The sequence below is a fragment of the Tetranychus urticae genome, chromosome 3 (assembly GCF_039701765.1).
Source record: "Tetranychus urticae isolate SD_2017Ah chromosome 3, NJAU_TeUrti_SD_1.0, whole genome shotgun sequence".
In the NCBI taxonomy this organism is placed as follows: Eukaryota; Metazoa; Arthropoda; class Arachnida; order Trombidiformes; family Tetranychidae; genus Tetranychus; species Tetranychus urticae.
In genome coordinates, this window is record NC_142960.1 from 1,034,672 (window position 1) to 1,053,839 (window position 19,168).

The 19,168-nt window shown below is 33.2% G+C and overlaps 7 protein-coding genes and 2 long non-coding RNA genes across 9 annotated transcripts; 5 read left to right on the top strand and 4 right to left on the bottom strand.

The window, feature by feature from the left end:
- Positions 1-523: 523 nt before the first annotated feature.
- Positions 524-1,629, bottom strand: LOC107369233 (granzyme M-like). Its single transcript, XM_025162283.2, has 2 exons — positions 1,289-1,629; positions 524-1,147 (listed from the first exon to the last, which is right to left on the bottom strand). Exons 1-2 carry the CDS (start codon positions 1,483-1,485, stop codon positions 577-579), a joined length of 768 nt encoding a protein of 255 aa, XP_025018051.2. The 5' UTR covers positions 1,486-1,629; the 3' UTR covers positions 524-576.
- A 444-nt stretch (positions 1,630-2,073) lies between these two features.
- Positions 2,074-4,900, bottom strand: LOC107369222 (proton-coupled zinc antiporter SLC30A1). The gene is made up of 5 exons (XM_015937154.2): positions 4,185-4,900; positions 3,555-3,629; positions 3,191-3,483; positions 2,895-3,089; positions 2,074-2,457 (listed from the first exon to the last, which is right to left on the bottom strand). Exons 1-5 carry the CDS (start codon positions 4,585-4,587, stop codon positions 2,194-2,196), a joined length of 1,230 nt encoding a protein of 409 aa, XP_015792640.2. The 5' UTR covers positions 4,588-4,900; the 3' UTR covers positions 2,074-2,193.
- A 1,201-nt stretch (positions 4,901-6,101) lies between these two features.
- Positions 6,102-7,300, top strand: LOC107369044 (uncharacterized). The gene is made up of 2 exons (XM_015936962.3): positions 6,102-6,229; positions 6,298-7,300. Exons 1-2 carry the CDS (start codon positions 6,163-6,165, stop codon positions 7,125-7,127), a joined length of 897 nt encoding a protein of 298 aa, XP_015792448.2. The 5' UTR covers positions 6,102-6,162; the 3' UTR covers positions 7,128-7,300.
- An 898-nt stretch (positions 7,301-8,198) lies between these two features.
- On the bottom strand, positions 8,199-9,925 carry LOC149093127 (uncharacterized). The gene is made up of 3 exons (XM_089268935.1): positions 9,699-9,925; positions 9,519-9,631; positions 8,199-9,055 (listed from the first exon to the last, which is right to left on the bottom strand). Exons 1-3 carry the CDS (start codon positions 9,745-9,747, stop codon positions 8,495-8,497), a joined length of 723 nt encoding a protein of 240 aa, XP_089125061.1. The 5' UTR covers positions 9,748-9,925; the 3' UTR covers positions 8,199-8,494.
- A 1,706-nt stretch (positions 9,926-11,631) lies between these two features.
- LOC107369054 (uncharacterized) lies at positions 11,632-12,050 on the top strand. Its single transcript, XR_001570248.3, has 2 exons — positions 11,632-11,781; positions 11,843-12,050. It is a non-coding gene; the product is annotated as an uncharacterized LOC107369054 (long non-coding RNA).
- Positions 12,051-12,695: 645 nt separating this feature from the next.
- LOC149093128 (uncharacterized) lies at positions 12,696-14,134 on the top strand. The gene is made up of 3 exons (XM_089269227.1): positions 12,696-12,954; positions 13,082-13,240; positions 13,801-14,134. The coding sequence occupies exons 1-3, from the start codon at positions 12,843-12,845 to the stop codon at positions 14,025-14,027; spliced, it is 498 nt and encodes a 165-aa protein (XP_089125353.1). The 5' UTR covers positions 12,696-12,842; the 3' UTR covers positions 14,028-14,134.
- Positions 14,135-14,259: 125 nt separating this feature from the next.
- Positions 14,260-15,583, top strand: LOC107369199 (uncharacterized). Its single transcript, XM_089269226.1, has one exon. The coding sequence runs from the start codon at positions 14,377-14,379 to the stop codon at positions 15,130-15,132; it is 756 nt and encodes a 251-aa protein (XP_089125352.1). The 5' UTR covers positions 14,260-14,376; the 3' UTR covers positions 15,133-15,583.
- An 85-nt stretch (positions 15,584-15,668) lies between these two features.
- Positions 15,669-18,502, top strand: mri (BTB/POZ domain-containing protein mrityu). The gene is made up of 6 exons (XM_015937129.3): positions 15,669-16,439; positions 16,520-16,640; positions 16,736-16,833; positions 17,322-17,421; positions 17,635-17,745; positions 17,820-18,502. The coding sequence occupies exons 1-6, from the start codon at positions 16,113-16,115 to the stop codon at positions 18,044-18,046; spliced, it is 984 nt and encodes a 327-aa protein (XP_015792615.1). The 5' UTR covers positions 15,669-16,112; the 3' UTR covers positions 18,047-18,502.
- Positions 18,503-18,595: 93 nt separating this feature from the next.
- Positions 18,596-19,152, bottom strand: LOC149093129 (uncharacterized). Its single transcript, XR_016199862.1, has 2 exons — positions 19,018-19,152; positions 18,596-18,943 (listed from the first exon to the last, which is right to left on the bottom strand). It is a non-coding gene; the product is annotated as an uncharacterized LOC149093129 (long non-coding RNA).
- Between the last annotated feature and the right edge of the window lie 16 nt (positions 19,153-19,168).

Below are 19,168 nucleotides of genomic sequence, written 5' to 3' on the forward strand. Positions count from 1 at the left end.
ACCTTCTAGTCAAAATTTGGACCGCTCTTTAAATTTTCAGTTTAAAGGAATATATCACGGAAAAAATTAAATATAAATTATAGTTTTAAATTAAACGATAAAGATTGTAAACTGAATCGAATGATTGAACAGATCTATATATATAATATATCCTAATTAGCTCTTACAATCAATTCTACAGTCAATCGCCAGATATACAAATTAGTGTTGACTATTAAATTTAGACTTCTTGTTGCTCTAACAATTTGTAAGTTTTCCTGCTGAGAGCTTAAAATCATTATTCTGTTTCCAGATATAAGCATTTTTTTATAAATCTAAGCATTTTGCTATTTGTTAAACCAACTTAACACAATATACACTCAAAACTCAAACTATTGTAACTTTTGCCCAAAATTGTTAATTTCGTTCATGCACAGTTTAACCATTTTTCTGACAATTTGACTGAGTTTAGTAGAGGTTTGACAATTTTCACTTACAAACAGATCCACAAAATTTTCTAAAAAACGCGACTATCTGTAACCAATTTTGGTCTTGAATGATATTTAATCAATTTTTAGAAGGGTTCAATGAAAATATTTATTCATTTGTATATTCAATAGAGTTCTTTATCCAATCATAATTGGAAGAGACTTGAACGGCGATGAACATATCAGCCTTACAATGGATTGTCGCATAAATAAGAAGACCAATAACCTCTTTTTCCCCTGTTAATGGATCATATCTAAATATTGGAGCTCCTCCATCACCACGACAAATCTTTGTGTGATATGACATCGCACAAATTATTTCATTACCAGGCCTCACCTTAAACCGTTTAACACACTTCTTATTTTCCAGCCATTTTATTTGAGCCAATGAAAGTTTCGTGGTGAACTTCCAGTTCCTTGTGTATCCCCAAGCAGCCATGATAAGGAAATCGTCCTCATGAATTTCATCATTGGTCAAATTGCTCAACGGCAAAGCCTTAACTCCATTCACTTCTGCCACCTTTTCGTTTAGTTCAATCAATCCAATATCATGATTTAGTTGCTTCATATTTGGATGAACAGTCTTGTTCCGTGCACCATATCGTTTATTCTGGTCGGCAGGTGAATGAATAGTGTCATCATAATTGGGCTGAATCGTCAAACTTTCCAGATCTTTTATCCTTTAAATAGTAGATTAAAATGGGAAAAAAAGTTAAGCAAATATTAACCAGTTTAGCGTTGCAATTTTAAATTAAAATTAGAATTATTATCAGTTGATTCAAGTAACAATCGACTCAGTTTCTGGAGGAAATCACACTCACCCTGATAAACAATGGCCAGCTGTTAGAACAATTTTATCCGTAATCAAAACTCCAGTGCAAATATGAAGACGATTCATTTGTATGGAGACAATGAAGGATAAAGATGAGGTTGGCTTTGGTGATCCATTTTCAGCGACAGGGAAATAGACGAAGATTATCAAAAAACAAATCAGATATCGATTCAGGAAAAATTTCATCTTGAAATGGGTTAATATTGCCTTATTACAGCTATAATTTATCACTAATTTGATTTAGTTTAAAGCCATTCTGAGAAATCAACTAAACTTCATTTGGCTACATCAATAATTCAATTTGGATTAACTTTAAAACATTATGTTGCCATTTATGTAAACTTATTGGTTTTTTTATATTAAATTTCATCCAAATGTTAATCATAATAATCTTGGAATAATACTGAACATTTAAAAGTGATAGAAATTGAATTTTCTTAGCAAAAAAAATGATTTGTAATCATTTGAAATATCAGGTTTCAATTTATGCACCTTCAGTTGCTCATTGAACTAAGGTTATCATTTAATTTGAGTAACGATAACTTGACTGTTCGAGATTTTGAAACAAACAATCAGTTGATTTTTACTAGTCAATGTTAGTTTTAATTTTTATATTAGCTTGAACCAAGGTTCAAATAATGTCAATTGAAATGTATGTCGAGTTGTTGAAAGTATGACCGAGACAATGATTTTGTTTTTTCGTATTTTACATTTAATAACCTTTTCAATCAAAATAAAGGTTTGTTGTGACTATTAACCTTGAATACCCGATAATTACAATAATTATTAACAAAGCTTTATTGAGCACAGTATTGAAATCAAATCTGGAATTGATCATTCCAGTTATTGTTTCAATTCTGATTAGTTTACATAATACTTCTGGTTCATCAACCATCATTTGTCCAAGTTTGATCTAGATATCGATAACTTGCTATCAGGTCCAACATCCTCAGTCTCACTGGCATCAGCATCTGCAAAGGTGACGCTAACTTCAGACACAGATTTTGATTTGGTGTTTTCACTAAGTTTAGATTTGTCCTTTTTCCTCTTTGATTCAGAATTATATTTCATTGAATCCTTGAGTCCACAGCATGTTGAAGCAACACAACTTAAATTTTGAGAGCAGTTTAAAATACAACCGTCTTTGAAGTTGAAGTTCTGTTCAAGAAAGAAAAAATAGAGAATTAATAAAAGAATAATAAAGACATTGAAACTGTAATAAAAAAGAATCTTATTTGAAGAAGTTTTCATCAAAAAATTCATGTCAATGTGCACATTCATGGATAGGAATATTTCCTTGATAAAGTCTCGGTTTATGGACGCTAAGCTCCTTGAACTGATTTAAAACTAAATTTCTCATTATCATATCTCGAGGTTACTAAAAACATCAAATGACATTTTACTGTCAAAATTTAATTTAAATATATCAAAGCAATTCGTAATTTTGCATTTTTTGCTGACTAACTCTGAGCTGAATTATTTACAACAATCTGGATGTAACTTGACCGGGTAAATGGAATTCCGATGATTTCTGTTCTGTAGATCCTCTGTCCTCTGCAATGTTTTCCCAATAAGTTCAAATTAAAGGTTCTTACCTCTAATTTAAGGTCCACAAATTCAGGTTGAATTGTTGTTGAATGAATTCCCTTGTTATGGAAAAACTCTTTCACCTTTTCAGCTATTCTCATGTAATCTTGTAAATTTTGAACTTGAATATGAGCTGAAGCTATTATGCGATCACCAGTCAATTGCCAAACATGAAATTCGTGGACAGCCAAAACACCTTTGATCTAGGAAGAGAGATGATAGAAAGATGAAATAAATAAATCTAGTAAAATGATAAATGACCAAAATTAAGGTCAGAATTAAAGTGATTAGTCTTTGAAAATACCTCTTTAGTCAGGGTTTCCCGTAAATCCTCAACTTCAATGTGTGTGGGTACTGTTTGAAGTAAAATCATTGCTGATTCGCTCAGTAATGGCCAAGTGCTGTACATGATTATGGTAACCATCAATATAGAAAGAGTTGGATCAACATAATCAACGATTGACCAATCAGTAAACATGATGATTAACGCGGAAATGCAAACAATTACAGAACCCAGAGCATCGGCCAAAATGTGTAGAAAAACGCCTCGAATATTCATCTGGTCACTTGATTGTGGAGCCTGTTTAGTTGGTTCATCTGTGGATAGACAATAAATCAGTTTAATGTTAATATCAGCTGACAATTTACACAAAAATATGTATACATACCCTTCTTAAGGCCGTTTTCACCTCCAGTTTCATCATAGTCTTTATGATTTTTATTATGAGAGTGACCACCAGCACCTAGAAAAATTAACGTAGAAATTGTTATTAAATGAAGAAAAATTTGATTAAATTAGAAAGATGAAATTTTCATTCAATGAAATACAAATGGATCACGGTGTATGAAGCTTGCAGTAAAACAAAAGCTACTGTAAATTACCCGGTTAAAGCCATTTTGCCACATTATCAGGCATCATCTAATGTAATCTAGTCTCAATCAAATGGCTTTCAGAAAGGGGCAACGCTTGAGATTTAGCTAATGTAAGGATTAAACAAATTAAAATATGACGAGTCGTCATTGACGACTGTGAAAATTGGTTTGAATCTTATGCTATCGTCTGTTTTGTCATATTTGAAACCTTGATCATATTTTTTAACATAATCATATTCAGTGATTGACTGTTTTTTTTGGTTTCATTGGAATGATGTCGAGGTTACACTGTCATACATTAATTATGGATGAGTTCACAGCTTCTTTCAGGATTGGATTGTATAATAGATTTTCGTTGCCAGGTGAAACTAAAAGTTATATCTTTCAAGCAAGCTTCACCCCTTAATGAATGATAACAAACTTACCATGGAAAAGGATTAAACCAATTATATTGACAATCAAACCAGCTACTCCAACGCCTAAAAGTAGACTAGGTGCGTGAAGCTCTTCTGGATTGTAGAATCGTTTGATCGATTCGACAAAAATTGAAAAGCAAAGGGCAATCAAGAATACAGCATTGACCAAAGCTCCTAAAACTTCTGCTCGAGCCCAGCCAAAAGTGTTTTTGACCCACTCTTTGGGTGACATTAACACTGAGACATAGGCAATAATCAAAGCAATCACATCGGATAACATGTGAAAGGAATCAGCAACCAAAGCCATAGAATTGGTGATATAGCCAACAATTAATTCTACAAAGAAGAATGTGACTGTTAAAATTAACATGAAAAGCAGTCTCATCCGAGCTCCTTTATTATCAGCTGTCATATTGATCTATGATTTAAAAAATTGAACAGTTCAACACAAGTAATTTAATATTCGCATCCAGATTATCACTGAATTATTACGTAGCTTGAAGTCGAACTTTGATGGTAAACTTTGAAAGGCAATGTCCTAAGAGTCGAAAGAATCAGCAGCAAAGACTTTATCAACAGAATAGAGACACAAATGAAAGAGAGAAATTACTAAATAGTTGAATACAGTACATTGAAATTTCCAGTGAAAATTTGACCATGTTTCACTTGCAAGAACTTTGTATGAATGGAGAAAAACAAATAATCAAGATCACCTTTCTACAGGTAGATAAATGTAGAACAGCAAAAGTAACGTTTATTGGAATAACAGTTAAATAAATCATTATTCATTCGACAGATGGCAATAGTTGACCATAAAAATACATTTATGAAATTTTTCTTCAGGTTTGTTCAGTTTAGCAATTAAATTGAATTTAAAACAAATTTTTATTGTATTCGTATTTTGACTTTGACATTTGAGTATTTGTACATTCGTAAATTTCATCAGATTATTTAAATTTAAATTTCTTTGGAGTTTTGACTAAAATAAAGTGAAGCTTTTCGATAAATATCCTCAACCTAACCATTTTTAATACAAGTTGAAACATAAACCCAAATAACCCAAATCTAATGTTTATTATTATTATGTTAGTGGTGATCATATTCAAAGTGGATTGAAATCAATTATGAGTGAAATTCCTACAGAAATGAATGATTAGTAATTTAATAGGTTTTTCAACAATAACCACTAATCCAATTATTTTAATTAACAATTAGTAAAAAACAATAAACGTTAACGATGTTTATATAAACTCAGATCATTTATATCTCATGATGTTACTTGTATAAATTGAAACCCAAAAACAGTGATATTAATCACTTCTTTGGTCGGAAGTAAAGAGCAATTAAATTAAATCAAATTATGATTCAATTCTTGGGTGAATCGCACTCCATACAAGCATCATAGCCATGCTTACTCAATCTTTTGAATTTTAGGCATCAAACTTACTTATATAATATTTTCACTTTAAATTGGCCCAAGAATGAAACTGATCGAGATCATGGGAATCATGATTGATTCCAGTCCCATTATAACCTGAAATTGATGCAACGGGACAATGCAGAAACAAAGATTTCATTTGAAATTAACGATTTAAGGTTTCATCCGATCCAATTCAGCCTCTACTCAAAAAATTAACTAAAAATCTCTGTAAATAGCATAACGTGAAAATAGACTGGATAATAGCAATAGTAATGGTTAAGCGCCGTCTACTATATTACCAATGGGCTAATCAAGGATCTTACGTATAGTAGATGGCGTTTATCAAAAATTAAATCCATGAATCTAGTGTATTTCACATTTTTGCTGCTATGGACCGCCCTAATATGTGAGATCTAAAGGAATCTAAGCGCGCTGATTGGATGTGAGGGATTTCGCATGTTGTGTGATATTTGAAGTTGTTAATTTCCAAGTTCAAGAAAGCTAATATTGATACAAATCAGTTTAGTTGGTATTATTACTGTTGAACAGTTTGTTATTGTAAGTAAAATGAGTATCTTTAAATCATTTGTTTGTAAAACCACAATTGGATTGGTGTTGATGGCAATCATTTTAGGTAAGCATTTCAGTTAACCAAAGACTTTAGCTAAGATCTTATGATTTCTTTCTGGTTGTCTCTTATAGGATTCCCGGCAACTCAATCTGCACCATTGGAAGAGGCCAAGTTGTTACGACAAATAGCTGAACAATACAGTGCTCCACTGGTTGTCTCATTCCTACATTCAAGAATACTGAAAAATGAAGAAATGATTTCCAAAATTAAAAGCTCTCTAAGAAATTTGGATCAATCTAAAGTTGAGGTGTTTAGTTTGGCTGAAAAGACGCTTGAATTATTGGACGAACAGTTAACTGCTCTGGAAAAGGCTGATTACTTTGATTTCAATGGAACTGAAAAAGTAAAGTATTTCATTGAACAATTCATCATGCAAAATGAAATGTATCCAATTGAGTTTGGTTCTAATGGAGCAGTTGAGGTTGCTGTTACTCCTGATGCTCTTTTGGAAGATTTGCGCAAAAAGACAAGCACTAATTTGATCAATGAAACAAATAGTATGATTCAAACATATTTGACCGATATCGGTAAAAAGCAGCAAAGTCCTGATAGCAGTCGAATGCAAAAACTGTCCGCTTTTCTGGCTAGACAAGAGCTGCAGCAATTGGCCAATTACTCGTATCCACCAGCTGATGATAATTACCATTACACTGATCTTACCGATCCTCGTAAAGTTGCACTTGGTACAGTGCTGAGAAAAGTAAAAACAGTTGTTAGCTTCTTTTATGCTCAGTTTAACAATTTGGCTGATCTAAAGTCAAGTAAAAAAACAAGTGAAGTATCTGCTAACCAAAAACCTGAAATCGCGGTGGTTACAGAAAAGCCTCAAATAACCTCAAGTGTCTCAAGTGTCTCAAGTGTTCAATATTTTGAACCCAAAGATTATGATCAAGACGAGTAAAATAGTGGTTAATTTTTGGTGTAACACTTTCTTCACATCTGTGAACATCTTTAGTTTCAAGCTGTAAAATCTGGTCTTATTCACTTATTTGATTTATCAAACATTACTTAAAATACGTTACAGATACTCGCAACATGTATCATTCAAATAATAAACTTGAAGTGTCGATTTTATCAAGATTGGTCTTATTCTTATTTTTACCGTAATTACAATCTCAATTGCATTTCGGAAGGTGTACTTTGGATAGTATATCATTTGATCAGCATTCATAGCTAAGATGTGTATATAAAGCAATTGAATATTTACAAATCACTTTTGATTTCAATAAAAACTAATTTAGTTAATGGCCCTCTTAAAGCAGCAATTGGTACAGTGCTGAGAAAAGTAAAGACAATTGTTGACTTCTCGCATTTCCTCCACTTGTCTAACCTGATTATTCATCCAATAATTGTATTCTGTTTTGCTTCTATAAAATATCGTCAATATCGTTGATCACTAGCAGTCCATTTTCCTGGCGGCCTAATATAAGCGGCACTTGGTACAGTGCTGAGAAAAGTAAAGACAGTTGTTGGCTTCTTTAATGCTCAGTTTAACAATTTTACTGATCGAAAGTCAAGTAAAAAATGAATGAAGTATTAGATAGCCTCAAATCACCGCAATCGCGGTAGTTACAGTCTCAAATGACCTCAAGTGTCCTTTTTGTATCTTACAGGATTCCCATTAACTCCGATCTGCACCATTGGAAGATATCAATTTGTTACGAGAAATAGCTGAGCAATACAGTGCTCCATTGGTTATCTCATTCATCTAGCTGGCTTCGACATTTACTTCAACATTTACCTTCACATTCAGTCCAATTCAAACCTTTTTCGTTCATATCAAACTTTCATGTTAGTAGTGTTTTTTTTCATCGCTAATGTGAGTCTCTTAAATTTTTATTGAATATATTGAGTAAAAAAATCGTCCATAGTTATGATCCTGAGTCCGCTTGTAAATATAAACATTTCGCTGTTTGATTATTATGCATTGATTAATCGTTTTTCCTATTGATTCATTTGTAACCAACCCTTCATGTGAATGATGATCCATCATGTAGCTTGATATCATAAATGGACCGATTGTTTCTGTTGCAAATATCAACTTTACTTGATTTATTATAACTTATATTTATCTTTTCATTCATTTAAGCATTCAATATGACCTAATAGTCATGATTCCTCCTTAATCTATATTCATTTTGAATTTTGACTTTTTTCTGTTGAACCTTCCAACTCAACAGCTACAAATGTAGGTATGAAATATGGGGATTTAAACTTTATTGATTCAATTTTTAAGTTTACATATTTGATGCGTACGGTTTGATGTAGTCAACCACGAGTTCGTATATAATTAGGATAAGTGAGACGATGCTGTTCAGGGTCTAGTGTGCCATAGTTTGAGCGACACGGCTGAGTGCACATGAACTGCTTGATTCCGAGCTCTAGATAAATTCTACTTTTTTGTAAATAAAATTGCTCGAGTGCTTGAACATCCGTTTCTGGTTCAACCGGAGGTAACTCATTCACCTTTGATTTCAATTCCATGCGCAACTCAGTGTTTGTAACAATTGCTACTTGTGCATTTAAAAAAGCTCTATTACTTACATAATGACAATAACTCCGAGTACAATCATTATCAGCAAACATATCACGGTTATACAAAGATATACGAACATAAAAATCATTCATACCAAACCTCAATTTCGTAGATATAGCGAAACAATCGCCATCATTAAACATGTCAAGATATCTGAGTATAAAAAGAAGATTGAAAATATCCGTGTCTTCGTTCTTCTGTACATTATAGATTTGAGAGGGCGGCCTATGCGGACCGAAATAGATGTCAACTACATCAATGGATTTGGATGGAAAGCCTGTTATCGATGAAAGCTATTCAAGAAATAATTGAAAATTTTAACATTAAGTTTAATCTATTGAAAAGTTGAGGTGATCGCATCTAGAATACACTGAAGTACCCGGTTAAAGCAATTTTTATCAGTCACCATCTAGTGATAATGGCTTTCAGAAAGAGGCAGCGCTTAAGATTGAGTTGATGCAAGGATTAAATTTCAATCGTCTTTTACAAGTTATTCTAATTATCATTAGATGTTGCTGACTAACGTGGCTATTACTCCATTATTTTGGTTAGAATAACCATGCGGTGGAATGTGGTGATTACTCGTTATACCAACCATCCTAAGAAGTAACGCTTAATTATATGAATTGTAAATTATTTTTTGTAATAGCAATATAAATTTTAAAAAATCAAAGATGGAGACTGAAAATTGCTTTAAACGAAAAACAGAAAAATGCTTCAACGGACTCTTAAATGTATGAAAATAAATAATCTCACCTGATCAAACACTTGGTCTTCACTGTTTTCAAGACCGTCAAGTCCTCTATATTCTCGATTTATTACCAGATCCTTATATTCCTCGTCTGCAACCTTTACTTTTATGGTAATAACTAAATATTTTATAGAAACAATTAACATCACTGAATTATCATTGATTCATTAAATAAATAGACTCACCTTCATCTTGAATATCCCGATTTTGAATATATCTCCATAAACAATCCATTGGCAAGAATGAACATAAACTTTTTGTTTAGTACAAGGGTTTTGAAAGATTTAATTTGCAATGCTGTTAAATGGTACACATGGAAAAATGAACTTATTTGAAAAAAAGACACAAAAAGATCACAAAGATAAGCTTATGTTAACTGAAAGTGTTTTCAATAGGGTCTTTTGAAAAGGTTAACAGAATAGAATGTCCTTTCGCTGGGCGGAAAGCCAAAACTTTATACCAACCAGTGGAGATCCAAAATTGGCGCTAAGAAAAAGCGGTTTCTTCAAGTTCTATTGAAGCTTGAAATTATGATGTTAAAGACAACTTTATTGTAACATCAGGTTCAAAGGAATAGAAGCAAACAATTAAAAGATGATTTGATAGGCAAGGGTCAATTACAATTAACAGAAACAAATCTAAATCTCAACTCTATTATTTATTGATTCACGCCTGGTTACAGGTGGTTACAGTCAAGCCTCAAATAACATCGAGTGTCCTTTTTGTATCTTACAGGATTCCCATTAACTCGATCTGCACCATTGGAAGAGGCCAAGTTGTTGCGACAAATAGCTGACCAATACAGTGCTCCACTGGTTGTCTCATTCCTACATTCAAGAATACTGAAAAATGAAGAAATGATTTCCAAAATTAAAAGCTCTCTTAAAGATTTGGATCAATCGAAAGTTGAGGTGTTCAGTTTGGCTGAAAAGACGCTTGAATTATTGGACGAACAGTTAACTGCTTTGGAAAAAAGCAGATTACTTTGATTTCAATGGAACTGAAAAAGTAAGTTTGAAAAAGTGAGTTTGGTTCTAATGGAGCAGTTGAGGTTGCTGTTACTCCTGATGCTCTTTTGGAAAATTTGCGCAAAAAGACAAGCACTAATTAGATCAATGAAACAATTAGTATGATCCAAACATACTTGACCGATATCGATGGAAAAGAGCGAAGTCCTGATAGCAGTCGAATGCGAAAACTGTCCGCTTTTCTGGCTAGACAAGAGCTGCAGCAATTGGCCAATCACTCGTATCCACCAGCTGATGATAATTACCATTACACTGATCTTACCGATCCTCGTAAAGTTGCACTTGGTACAGTGCTGAGAAAAGTAAAGACAATTGTTGACTTCTCGCATTTCATCCACTTGTCTAACCCAAAGTCAAGTAAAAACGAGTAAAAATTCAACCCCGAAAAACAGTAATTCAAAGCACCACAACTGAAGTCATCGAAGTAAGTAGAATTTCGAAGATTTCAATCCAGATAATAGTGTATAAACCATTGTTTATCGATAGCCTGGAAAATAAATCAAGATCTTTAAGAGATCTAATTTTCCAACTTTTGCATACATTTTCACAACATTGTCCCATGATATCTTTGTTACCGAAATCTTTGCTCAAAAGTTAATTACCTGATTATTCATCCAGTAATTGTATTCTGTTTTGCTTCTATAAAATATCTTCAATATCGTTGATCACTAGCAGTCCATTTTTCTGATGGTCTTAATAACATATGTGTTTATACAGTTGTCAATATCTCAAATGATTTCAGATGTAGATTGAAATCAATTAGAAAATTTAACTCCTACAGAAATGCATGATTAGTAATTGAATAGGTTTTTCAACAATAATCATTAACTCAATTATTTCAATTAATAACAATATTAATCACTTTGTTGGTCAGAAATAAAGAGCCAATAATAAATAATGATGATCCAATTCTTGGTAAAATCTTATTTGATATCATATTCAGCATAATAAGAGCATCATATTCATATTTACTCAAAAAACATCATTAAGCACTAGATATGTTTAATACAAATGTGTTTATCCCCAATAGTGAGCATCTGAATTTTCCCTATTTAAAGACAAAGCTGAACCTTCAATTTCATAACTAATCAAACCTTACTTACAATTGTTAACATCAAATTGTGAATTTTTCAATCAGTTTCAACTTCACCAAAAACAAACTTCTAAAAGATGAATCCTGAAAATCGCGTAAATCAGTGTAACCCCAACAACTATATAACCGGGCCTGGACGCAATGCAGGTAATATAATTTAATTATATTTAAATTTTAGTTATCAAACTAACGTTCATTATATTTTCAGCTTATTCGGGCAAGGGGGATAAACCCGATAAAGATAACCACGCTAATCAGTTGAACCCAAACAACTCTCAATTTGGTGGTGGTAACACTAAAAAGTGACTAACGATTGCTATCAAGATCAATCAAAGGCTAATCTTTAATCAATATTGGTTAACCTGTATCTTTGATAAAATATGAAATCATTAAAATAAGTTTTTAAATTCAATAAATGCGTATTTTAATTCCTGAGTTTCCTTCGCGATAATTCAAGAAACCAAATCAATGAATAAACCATTTCTTGATTGCATGGTAAATCATAAAAGATTTAAAAGACGAAAAGTGCTAGTTAATGTCCATAAAGTGTTTGTATTCATTTAAATTTTACTTTTAATCAACTATCAACCATCATAATCCTATCCATTGCCCATTTGATAAAGTGAAATCTGGTTCAATGTCATGTTTAGCTCAATCATTTTACGTTCTGTTTATTAATTTTCATTTTTCAACGATTTTAGGAAGTGATGTTTCATGGAATCAAACAAAAGTGTTAATGTGCATAAAAATGTATCTAATCGTTTCAATTGTCTTCCATCAACAGACCAAAGCTTAAAGATTAAGGATCATCCAAGTACAAGAAGCTTCCTCTTTTTTGTGGTTACAAATCAAGTTAAGTTGAAATATTAAAACTAATGAAACCATTGAGCTTACCCAAAAAATTGTGTCAAATTTCCTGAAGGAGTTTAGTTTACAATGTTTTCCGTCTAAACTCACTAAATTATTTTACTTTATCAAATCACAATCAATTTGACTTTCACTCTTGTTGACAACACAAACCTCACTCAATATGATGTAAATCAGCTTGGTAACTTATAGCTGTATATTTTATCGTGAAACTTGAAAGGTTTACATTTGCTTTGAAGATTGTCCATGTTGACCAAGTCAAAACCAGGATTATAACCCAAGTCTTTAAATTTGTTCCTCATTCCTCATCATGGTGATACTTTGATCTCTTCTGAAACGAAATGATTCTCGCTCCTATTTTAGTGTTTCTCATCACATTTATTCCCATTGTTTTCAACCCTTTACATGCCAAACAAAATAAAGGTGGAGGCAAACCAGTGATTATCATGATTGGTAAGTAACTATGAATTATATAAAACTCTTGAATGTCATCCAAGGCGTAAAAATAATTCAAGTGACAAAAACAAGAAAAGTTGAAAAGTGAATTGATTTTAAGTAAACTAATTTATGTATTTTACAGGTGATGGTGGTGGTGGTGGTAAAGGGGGCTCCGGTGGTGGCGGTGGCTGGGGCCCACCTCCAGGTGGTGGTGGAGGCTGGGGCGGCGGTGGCTGGGGTGGAGGTGGAGGAGGAGGTGGCGGTGGTGGAAACTGTGGTGGCAACTGTGGAAGTTGTAAAGGTAAAAATTCTTAATGCCATTTATGCCAATTCTAGAAAGTGTCAAGCTAAATTGAAATATTATTTTGACTTTATATCATTACTTTTCACTGTTTGAATAGCCATTCAATTTTGCTACCAAGTTTATTAGAGTGAATCGTCATATTACAATATTTGGTGACTGTTGATATCAATTTCAAAATTTGACTTATCATGTATTGTTATTTTTATAAGAAACCCTTCGAGTGATTTTACTATTACCTGGCGATTGTTGGTAAATTAATTGTCGTAAGAAATGCAAATCGTAGGCTTAAAGAATTGAAAAAAAATTCTCATAAAATTAATTTGAAGTTGTTTTGTGTATCCTGTTTGAGCTAAATATTAAGTTTATTATTGAAAGCTATTGATATTTACAAAAAATACAATTTAACACAATATTATTGAATTTTTGCATTGTAAGTCGTTATTCATCAACTGTTAAGTTCAATTATAAAGTGATAATTGTATTTTAATGCACAAAATGTTAATGGAAATGTGAATCAATAACCCTTTGAATTTCTCTCTGTTATACTTTTCTCTTAGGATGCGGAATGATGATGCCTCCAAAGCCAACTTTTATCCCAATTCCAGTTCCTTACATGGTTCCTGATGAGCCTAAAGAACCTCCTCCTCCACCTCCAAGTGGAGGCGGACAGAAAAAGTGTTGTCCAGTTATGCAAATATATCAAAAGAAAGTACCAAAAGTTATGATGAACTCGCCTCCTCCTGCACCTTCACCAACGCCAGTTCAAGTTATGATTATACCGTAAGCATTACCAAAGTGTTGCAATAAAACCTCTTATAATGCAAATTTTTCACTGAAATGGGTTAATGAATTTAGACAGTTAATTTTAGACTTAAATTTCAAGTAAGGAAATGAATTAAGTATAACAATTAATTTATTTCATTACGTTATTAGAGGTTTTAATAGCTAATTGTAAGTCTTACAATAATTTTAATGAAAATATCTTTTGTCTTCCATTTATTTTTTTAAAGAGTTCCAAGGTAAGCTTGTTTATTGTCTTTTAATGTTTATTTTACTAATCCTTTTTTTTGGTGATTACCTCCACTAGTCCGACTCCTATTCATGTTCCCACTCCTTCACCTGTCCCAGTTCCAATGCCTATTCCTATTCCATCTCCTGTACCTTCACCTGCCCCTCATCCAGTTCCTTCTCCTCACCCAATCCACATTCCTTCACCTATGCCTATGCCAATGCCTATGCCAATGCCGATGCCAATTCCCATGCCAATGCCTCCAAGTGGATGGTCAAACCCTCCGCCAGGTCCACAGGCTAAAAGTTGGGACACACCATCTCCAATGCCTGCTCCATCTGGTTGGAGTTCACCTGTCCCATCACCTCCTCCTCCACCTCCACCTCCAGCTCCTGCTCCGATGCAAAAACACACACCGAGTTGGTCGCCTATGCCAATGTCCCCACCACCACCACCTCCACCTCAAATGGTTCACATGGGTTGGTCTACACCAGTTTCACCTCCGATGATGATGACCACCAGTTGGCCAGCTCCACCTCCAGTACCAATGCCAAGTTGGGGACAGACTCCGGCTCCTATGGCAATGAATTCAGGATGGGGACAGCCAGCTCCTTCTCCACCGTCACATACCTCAGTTGTGATTGAAGCAGGATGGAATCCACCACCTCCACCGCCTTCACCACCACCATCCTCTTGGGGACCAGCTAAGCCAGTCTCAATTTCAATACCAATGCCGGCTCCAGCAATGGGCTGGATGACACCAACACCGCAAATGATGCACAATCCTTCTTCAGATGGATGGGATTCCGGACCGACAACAGCTCTTGCCTGGAAAGCAGCAAGTGTAATTAGGCCGATATTTGTCGATGAATGGTATTAGAACCAAGACCTTCTAAATGCGTTATTTTTTGGCTTCGTCCATGGACTGATTTTCGTCTGATTTTAACTTTCCTCGAAGATTCGTTAGTGTCCTGAAAATTTAGCAACTCATCTAGTTGACTTATATTCATTGATCTAGCAATTTCATCTTAAATTTTGATGGATGAATGAGTCATGAAAGTATAATCAGTGATGACATTAATAATGAACTTTAATGACTAATGAATTATGATGGGATTAATGAACTTTATAAATAGTTTAATGACTCCAAAACTAATCAACAAATGTTTGATCTCACGTTTCTGTAATCGATAAGAAAAACAATCGAAAATTTATCTAAATTGTTGAATTAATTCGTTTTTGAATTAGTTAATTTAATTGTAATTTATTGACTTATTTTATTATATTCTCGACTATTTGATGAAGTTGATTAAATATTGAAGAAAAAAGTACAAGCTGATTTAAAAGACCCGCTATAAACTCTTCGAAGATTTTTGGTGGAGCTGATAGCTCTGTATGCTTTGTTTATTAATTGTTTGAGACAAGCAAAACAAGTAATCTTAATCAACTAGCATTTGTTGATTTCAATTTAGTTTTTTTCTATTAAAACCAATTAAGTAGATTTTATTTGGTTAAGGTGTTGTCCAAATCAATCTGTTGTCAATTTTTACCATATCATTGTTTTTTGTTACCAGCAGTAAGCAAAGTGTCCTAAAATCGTTTCTCTTGCTCTGTTTGTGCTTGTTTGAATGAGTTATTTGTTAAATCAATCAGGATCCAAATTACTACCTTCAACAAGGTGTAACCTGTTCATCTTCAATCATCGTCATCTTCCTACTTATTTCATTTCTACAAAATTTGATCAACATTTTTCAAATTGATCTCACTCAAAAGTATAGAGTTTTTTCTGTGTCATATCTTTCTCAGCTGTAATATTGAACAGCTCTCCATCTTTACTACGCAAAAATCGTTTCGGGTAAAATGAGCCGTAGTATCGACGTAAATCAAGTTAATGATAGTGATCCGTCCAGCAAATCTAACGGTAAAAACAATGGAGGTAAAGTGCGGCAATTGAAAACTGTGTGTTTAACTACAAGTAGTGATCCTGGAGATAGACTAGTTTTGGTTGTTGATGATACAAGATTCGTAATTGATAAAACGTCATTTGTTTTGTACCCTGATACGCTATTGGGAAGAATGTTTGGTCCAAGAGTCGCATCTGGTGCATCTTCCATCACCCGGCCTAATGATAAGGGTGAATTTGAAGTTGCGGAAGGAATTACATCTCATTGTTTCAGAGCCATTCTTGTAAGCTTTAATTCAAGAGTTTAGATACTCTTGTTTTTTATTTTTATTTTACTCATCTATTATTTTCTATCTATTTACAGGAATATTATAAATCCGGTGTTATTCATTGTCCACCAAGTGTTCCTATTACCGAATTGCGTGAGGCCTGTGATTATCTATTGATACCCTTTGATGCAACTACAATTAAATGCCAAAATCTCGGTATGAATTCCAGAAAATCTTCAATCTTCTTTTCTTTGATCAACCTGAGTCCGTTCTTCTGTTGATTTTCTAATTCCTTTTCTTTCTTTTATCAGGTGGCTTGTTACACGAAATCAGTAATGAAGGCGCTAAATGCCAATTTGAGTATTTCCTGGAACAACATATATTCCCTGCTATGGTCGCATCAGCTCAGGTCTGGAATATTCTCACTTTAGGGGTCCTACTTGTTTCAACACCATTCCACACCGCCCAATGCTCATTGCTAACGATTAAAAGATTTAATGGGAAGTCCTAATAGTCAAATTGAGTTATTATTTCCCACTAGATAAAGTGTGATTCTCTTTGTCTTCATTGCTAGTCAATTGTCCAATATTTCATTTTCTATGTTTTTACCGTTTGGTGTGGTGTGGAAACAAGTACGACCCTCTATTCAGCTTCCAACTTTACTTTTGTTTTACATTCTTGAACACAAGAATAACAAATAAAAGTTATTAACTAATATAAATAATACAAAAGATATAAATACTAAAAATTAATGAGATTGACTCTCGTCATAGATTATATTTAGTTCCTTATTTTTGCTTGTTTTTATGTTGAACGCTTCTTTAATCTAGTCCTTATCAACAGATCTGATGATTGATAACATGAATTCTAACCGTTTTACTATTGATTTCTTTTCAGCGAGGAGAAAGAGAATGTCACATTGCTGTTCTTACTGATGATGATGTCGTTGATTGGGATGATGAGTTCCCTCCTCAAACAGGACAAGAGCATTGTCAAAGTATGTATTTTACAAATTATTTTTTGGTGACTGTGACAGTTACTTACTGATAGATTTGACAGGTAAAATCTGAAAATGTCTAGTGAATATTCATGAAGCCAGTTAGATACATTGATTCTTGGAAGACTAATTATCTAATAATATTTAATAATAAGAGATTGTTTGTAATGAAATTGAGAAAGAAGATAACTAATGATTTTTTTTTAATTTCAGTAATCTACAATTCTGCGTTATATCGCTTCTTCAAATACATTGAAAATCGAGATGTTGCTAAGCAAATTTTACGTGATCGAGGATTAAAAAAGATTCGTCTCGGAATTGAAGGTTTGTATCTTAAAGCTAAACCTCAATGTTAGTTAACTGACGCAATTTCACTCATCTTATCAACTTTCTCATAGGTTTTCCTACACATGAAGAGAAAAGACGCCGACGACCAGGAGCTCGACCAGAGGTTATCTACAATTATGTTCAACGACCTTTTGTTCGCATGTCATGGGAAAAAGAAGAAGCCAAGTCAAGACATGTCGATTTCCAATGTGTCAAATCAAAATCGATCACCAATCTTGCCAATGTAGATGGTGTAGAAGGATCAAACGACGATAATGCTTCAAATAGTAGCTCATGATAATTATGTTCTTTATGGTCTACAAATGGTAGCACGAAGCTGCGAGAAAAGCTTGAATGCACAAAAAAATCTGTCTTTCACAGTATCTTTGAATGTATACCCGATTGTTTACTGATTTTCCTGTTACACAAGATCAGCAAACGAATGATGGATCTGCCTCTTTCCTGCAATTTACCATATTTATCATATGGAAGGCTATCTGTACCACGTTTCTGACCTTTTCGATCTCCTTTTTTTCTACTCATTTATTACAAGGCTCAATTTATTACTGAATCGACATCGATTTAAATACCAAAGGAATGTTGATGGTATGATTTAACTGTTGTAGAGTTTAGAGATGACTTATGATATTGTTTTTACCCTGAGGAAGTTGAACTAACTTTCCTTTATATTGAATTGAAAATTGTGATTGTTTGATAATAAAATGCTCATCAATTGAGCAATATTCAAAATTTACTTGGTTTCGCATCGGTTTTACAAAATAAATTTTTGATGCTGATGACTTTTTGTCTTTAAACTTGACTCTTTAAGGTTACAACAATTGCTCTTTAAATGTATATTACTGTGGATTAGTTTTACTTTTTCCGGCGATCTTCTTGTGATTTATGTAAATTGAGCAAACTGAGTTGTTTTATGAGTCTTCAAATAGTCCAGGTTGATTAGCATTAATTGGTTTCAAGTTTGTCAATGTACAACTTGTCAATGAAGAACTGCTATCAGAAATATTATTGTAATAAATTGTTTCACAGAACACAAGAGTAAAACAATTACGATCTTCACTGCATTTGGAAGCACAGTGTTCTAGTGATAAATGGTCAAAGGTTGCAACAGTTGATTCTTTCATGTTATCTTTCAATGCAAGTCCAACTTTATATTCATAATCAAGTTCAGATTTTTCTGTAAAAAGTAAAAAGATTGTAAAATTAGTAAATATTCACAAATGAATATTAGATTAAGGTAAATGTTTTTACTTGAATAATGGGAACATCCAGCTTCAGCCGACTTCCAGTTTGTTGCAGTTATTTGGTGAGATTTATCAATCTTAATGTGTTCAGCATGTAATAAACAAACAGATTCATTTCTGGAAGGAATTCGGATAAAAAATAAAATGAAAATTCATTA

Bases quoted from the DNA above. Each gene is read 5' to 3' on its own strand.
- LOC107369233 (XM_025162283.2), bottom strand. From the start codon at position 1,485: ATGAAATTTTTCCTGAATCGATATCTGATTTGTTTTTTGATAATCTTC. The intron at 1,148-1,288 runs GTGAGTGTGATT...TACTATTTAAAG, and splicing joins GCTGGCCATTGTTTATCAGG to GATAAAAGATCTGGAAAGTT.
- LOC107369222 (XM_015937154.2), bottom strand. From the start codon at position 4,587: ATGACAGCTGATAATAAAGGAGCTCGGATGAGACTGCTTTTCATGTTA. The intron at 3,090-3,190 runs GTATTTTCAAAG...CTCTCTTCCTAG, and splicing joins GGGAAACCCTGACTAAAGAG to ATCAAAGGTGTTTTGGCTGT. The intron at 2,458-2,894 runs GTAAGAACCTTT...TTTCTTGAACAG, and splicing joins TTGTGGACCTTAAATTAGAG to AACTTCAACTTCAAAGACGG.
- LOC107369044 (XM_015936962.3), top strand. From the start codon at position 6,163: ATGAGTATCTTTAAATCATTTGTTTGTAAAACCACAATTGGATTGGTG. The intron at 6,230-6,297 runs GTAAGCATTTCA...TGTCTCTTATAG, and splicing joins GTTGATGGCAATCATTTTAG to GATTCCCGGCAACTCAATCT.
- LOC149093127 (XM_089268935.1), bottom strand. From the start codon at position 9,747: ATGGATTGTTTATGGAGATATATTCAAAATCGGGATATTCAAGATGAA. The intron at 9,632-9,698 runs GTGAGTCTATTT...TAAAATATTTAG, and splicing joins TCGGGATATTCAAGATGAAG to TTATTACCATAAAAGTAAAG. The intron at 9,056-9,518 runs GTGAGATTATTT...TTTCTTGAATAG, and splicing joins AAGACCAAGTGTTTGATCAG to CTTTCATCGATAACAGGCTT.
- LOC149093128 (XM_089269227.1), top strand. From the start codon at position 12,843: ATGATTCTCGCTCCTATTTTAGTGTTTCTCATCACATTTATTCCCATT. The intron at 12,955-13,081 runs GTAAGTAACTAT...TGTATTTTACAG, and splicing joins ACCAGTGATTATCATGATTG to GTGATGGTGGTGGTGGTGGT. The intron at 13,241-13,800 runs GTAAAAATTCTT...CTTTTCTCTTAG, and splicing joins CAACTGTGGAAGTTGTAAAG to GATGCGGAATGATGATGCCT.
- LOC107369199 (XM_089269226.1), top strand. From the start codon at position 14,377: ATGCCTATTCCTATTCCATCTCCTGTACCTTCACCTGCCCCTCATCCA.
- mri (XM_015937129.3), top strand. From the start codon at position 16,113: ATGAGCCGTAGTATCGACGTAAATCAAGTTAATGATAGTGATCCGTCC. The intron at 16,641-16,735 runs GTATGAATTCCA...TTCTTTTATCAG, and splicing joins AATTAAATGCCAAAATCTCG to GTGGCTTGTTACACGAAATC. The intron at 17,746-17,819 runs GTTTGTATCTTA...ACTTTCTCATAG, and splicing joins GATTCGTCTCGGAATTGAAG to GTTTTCCTACACATGAAGAG.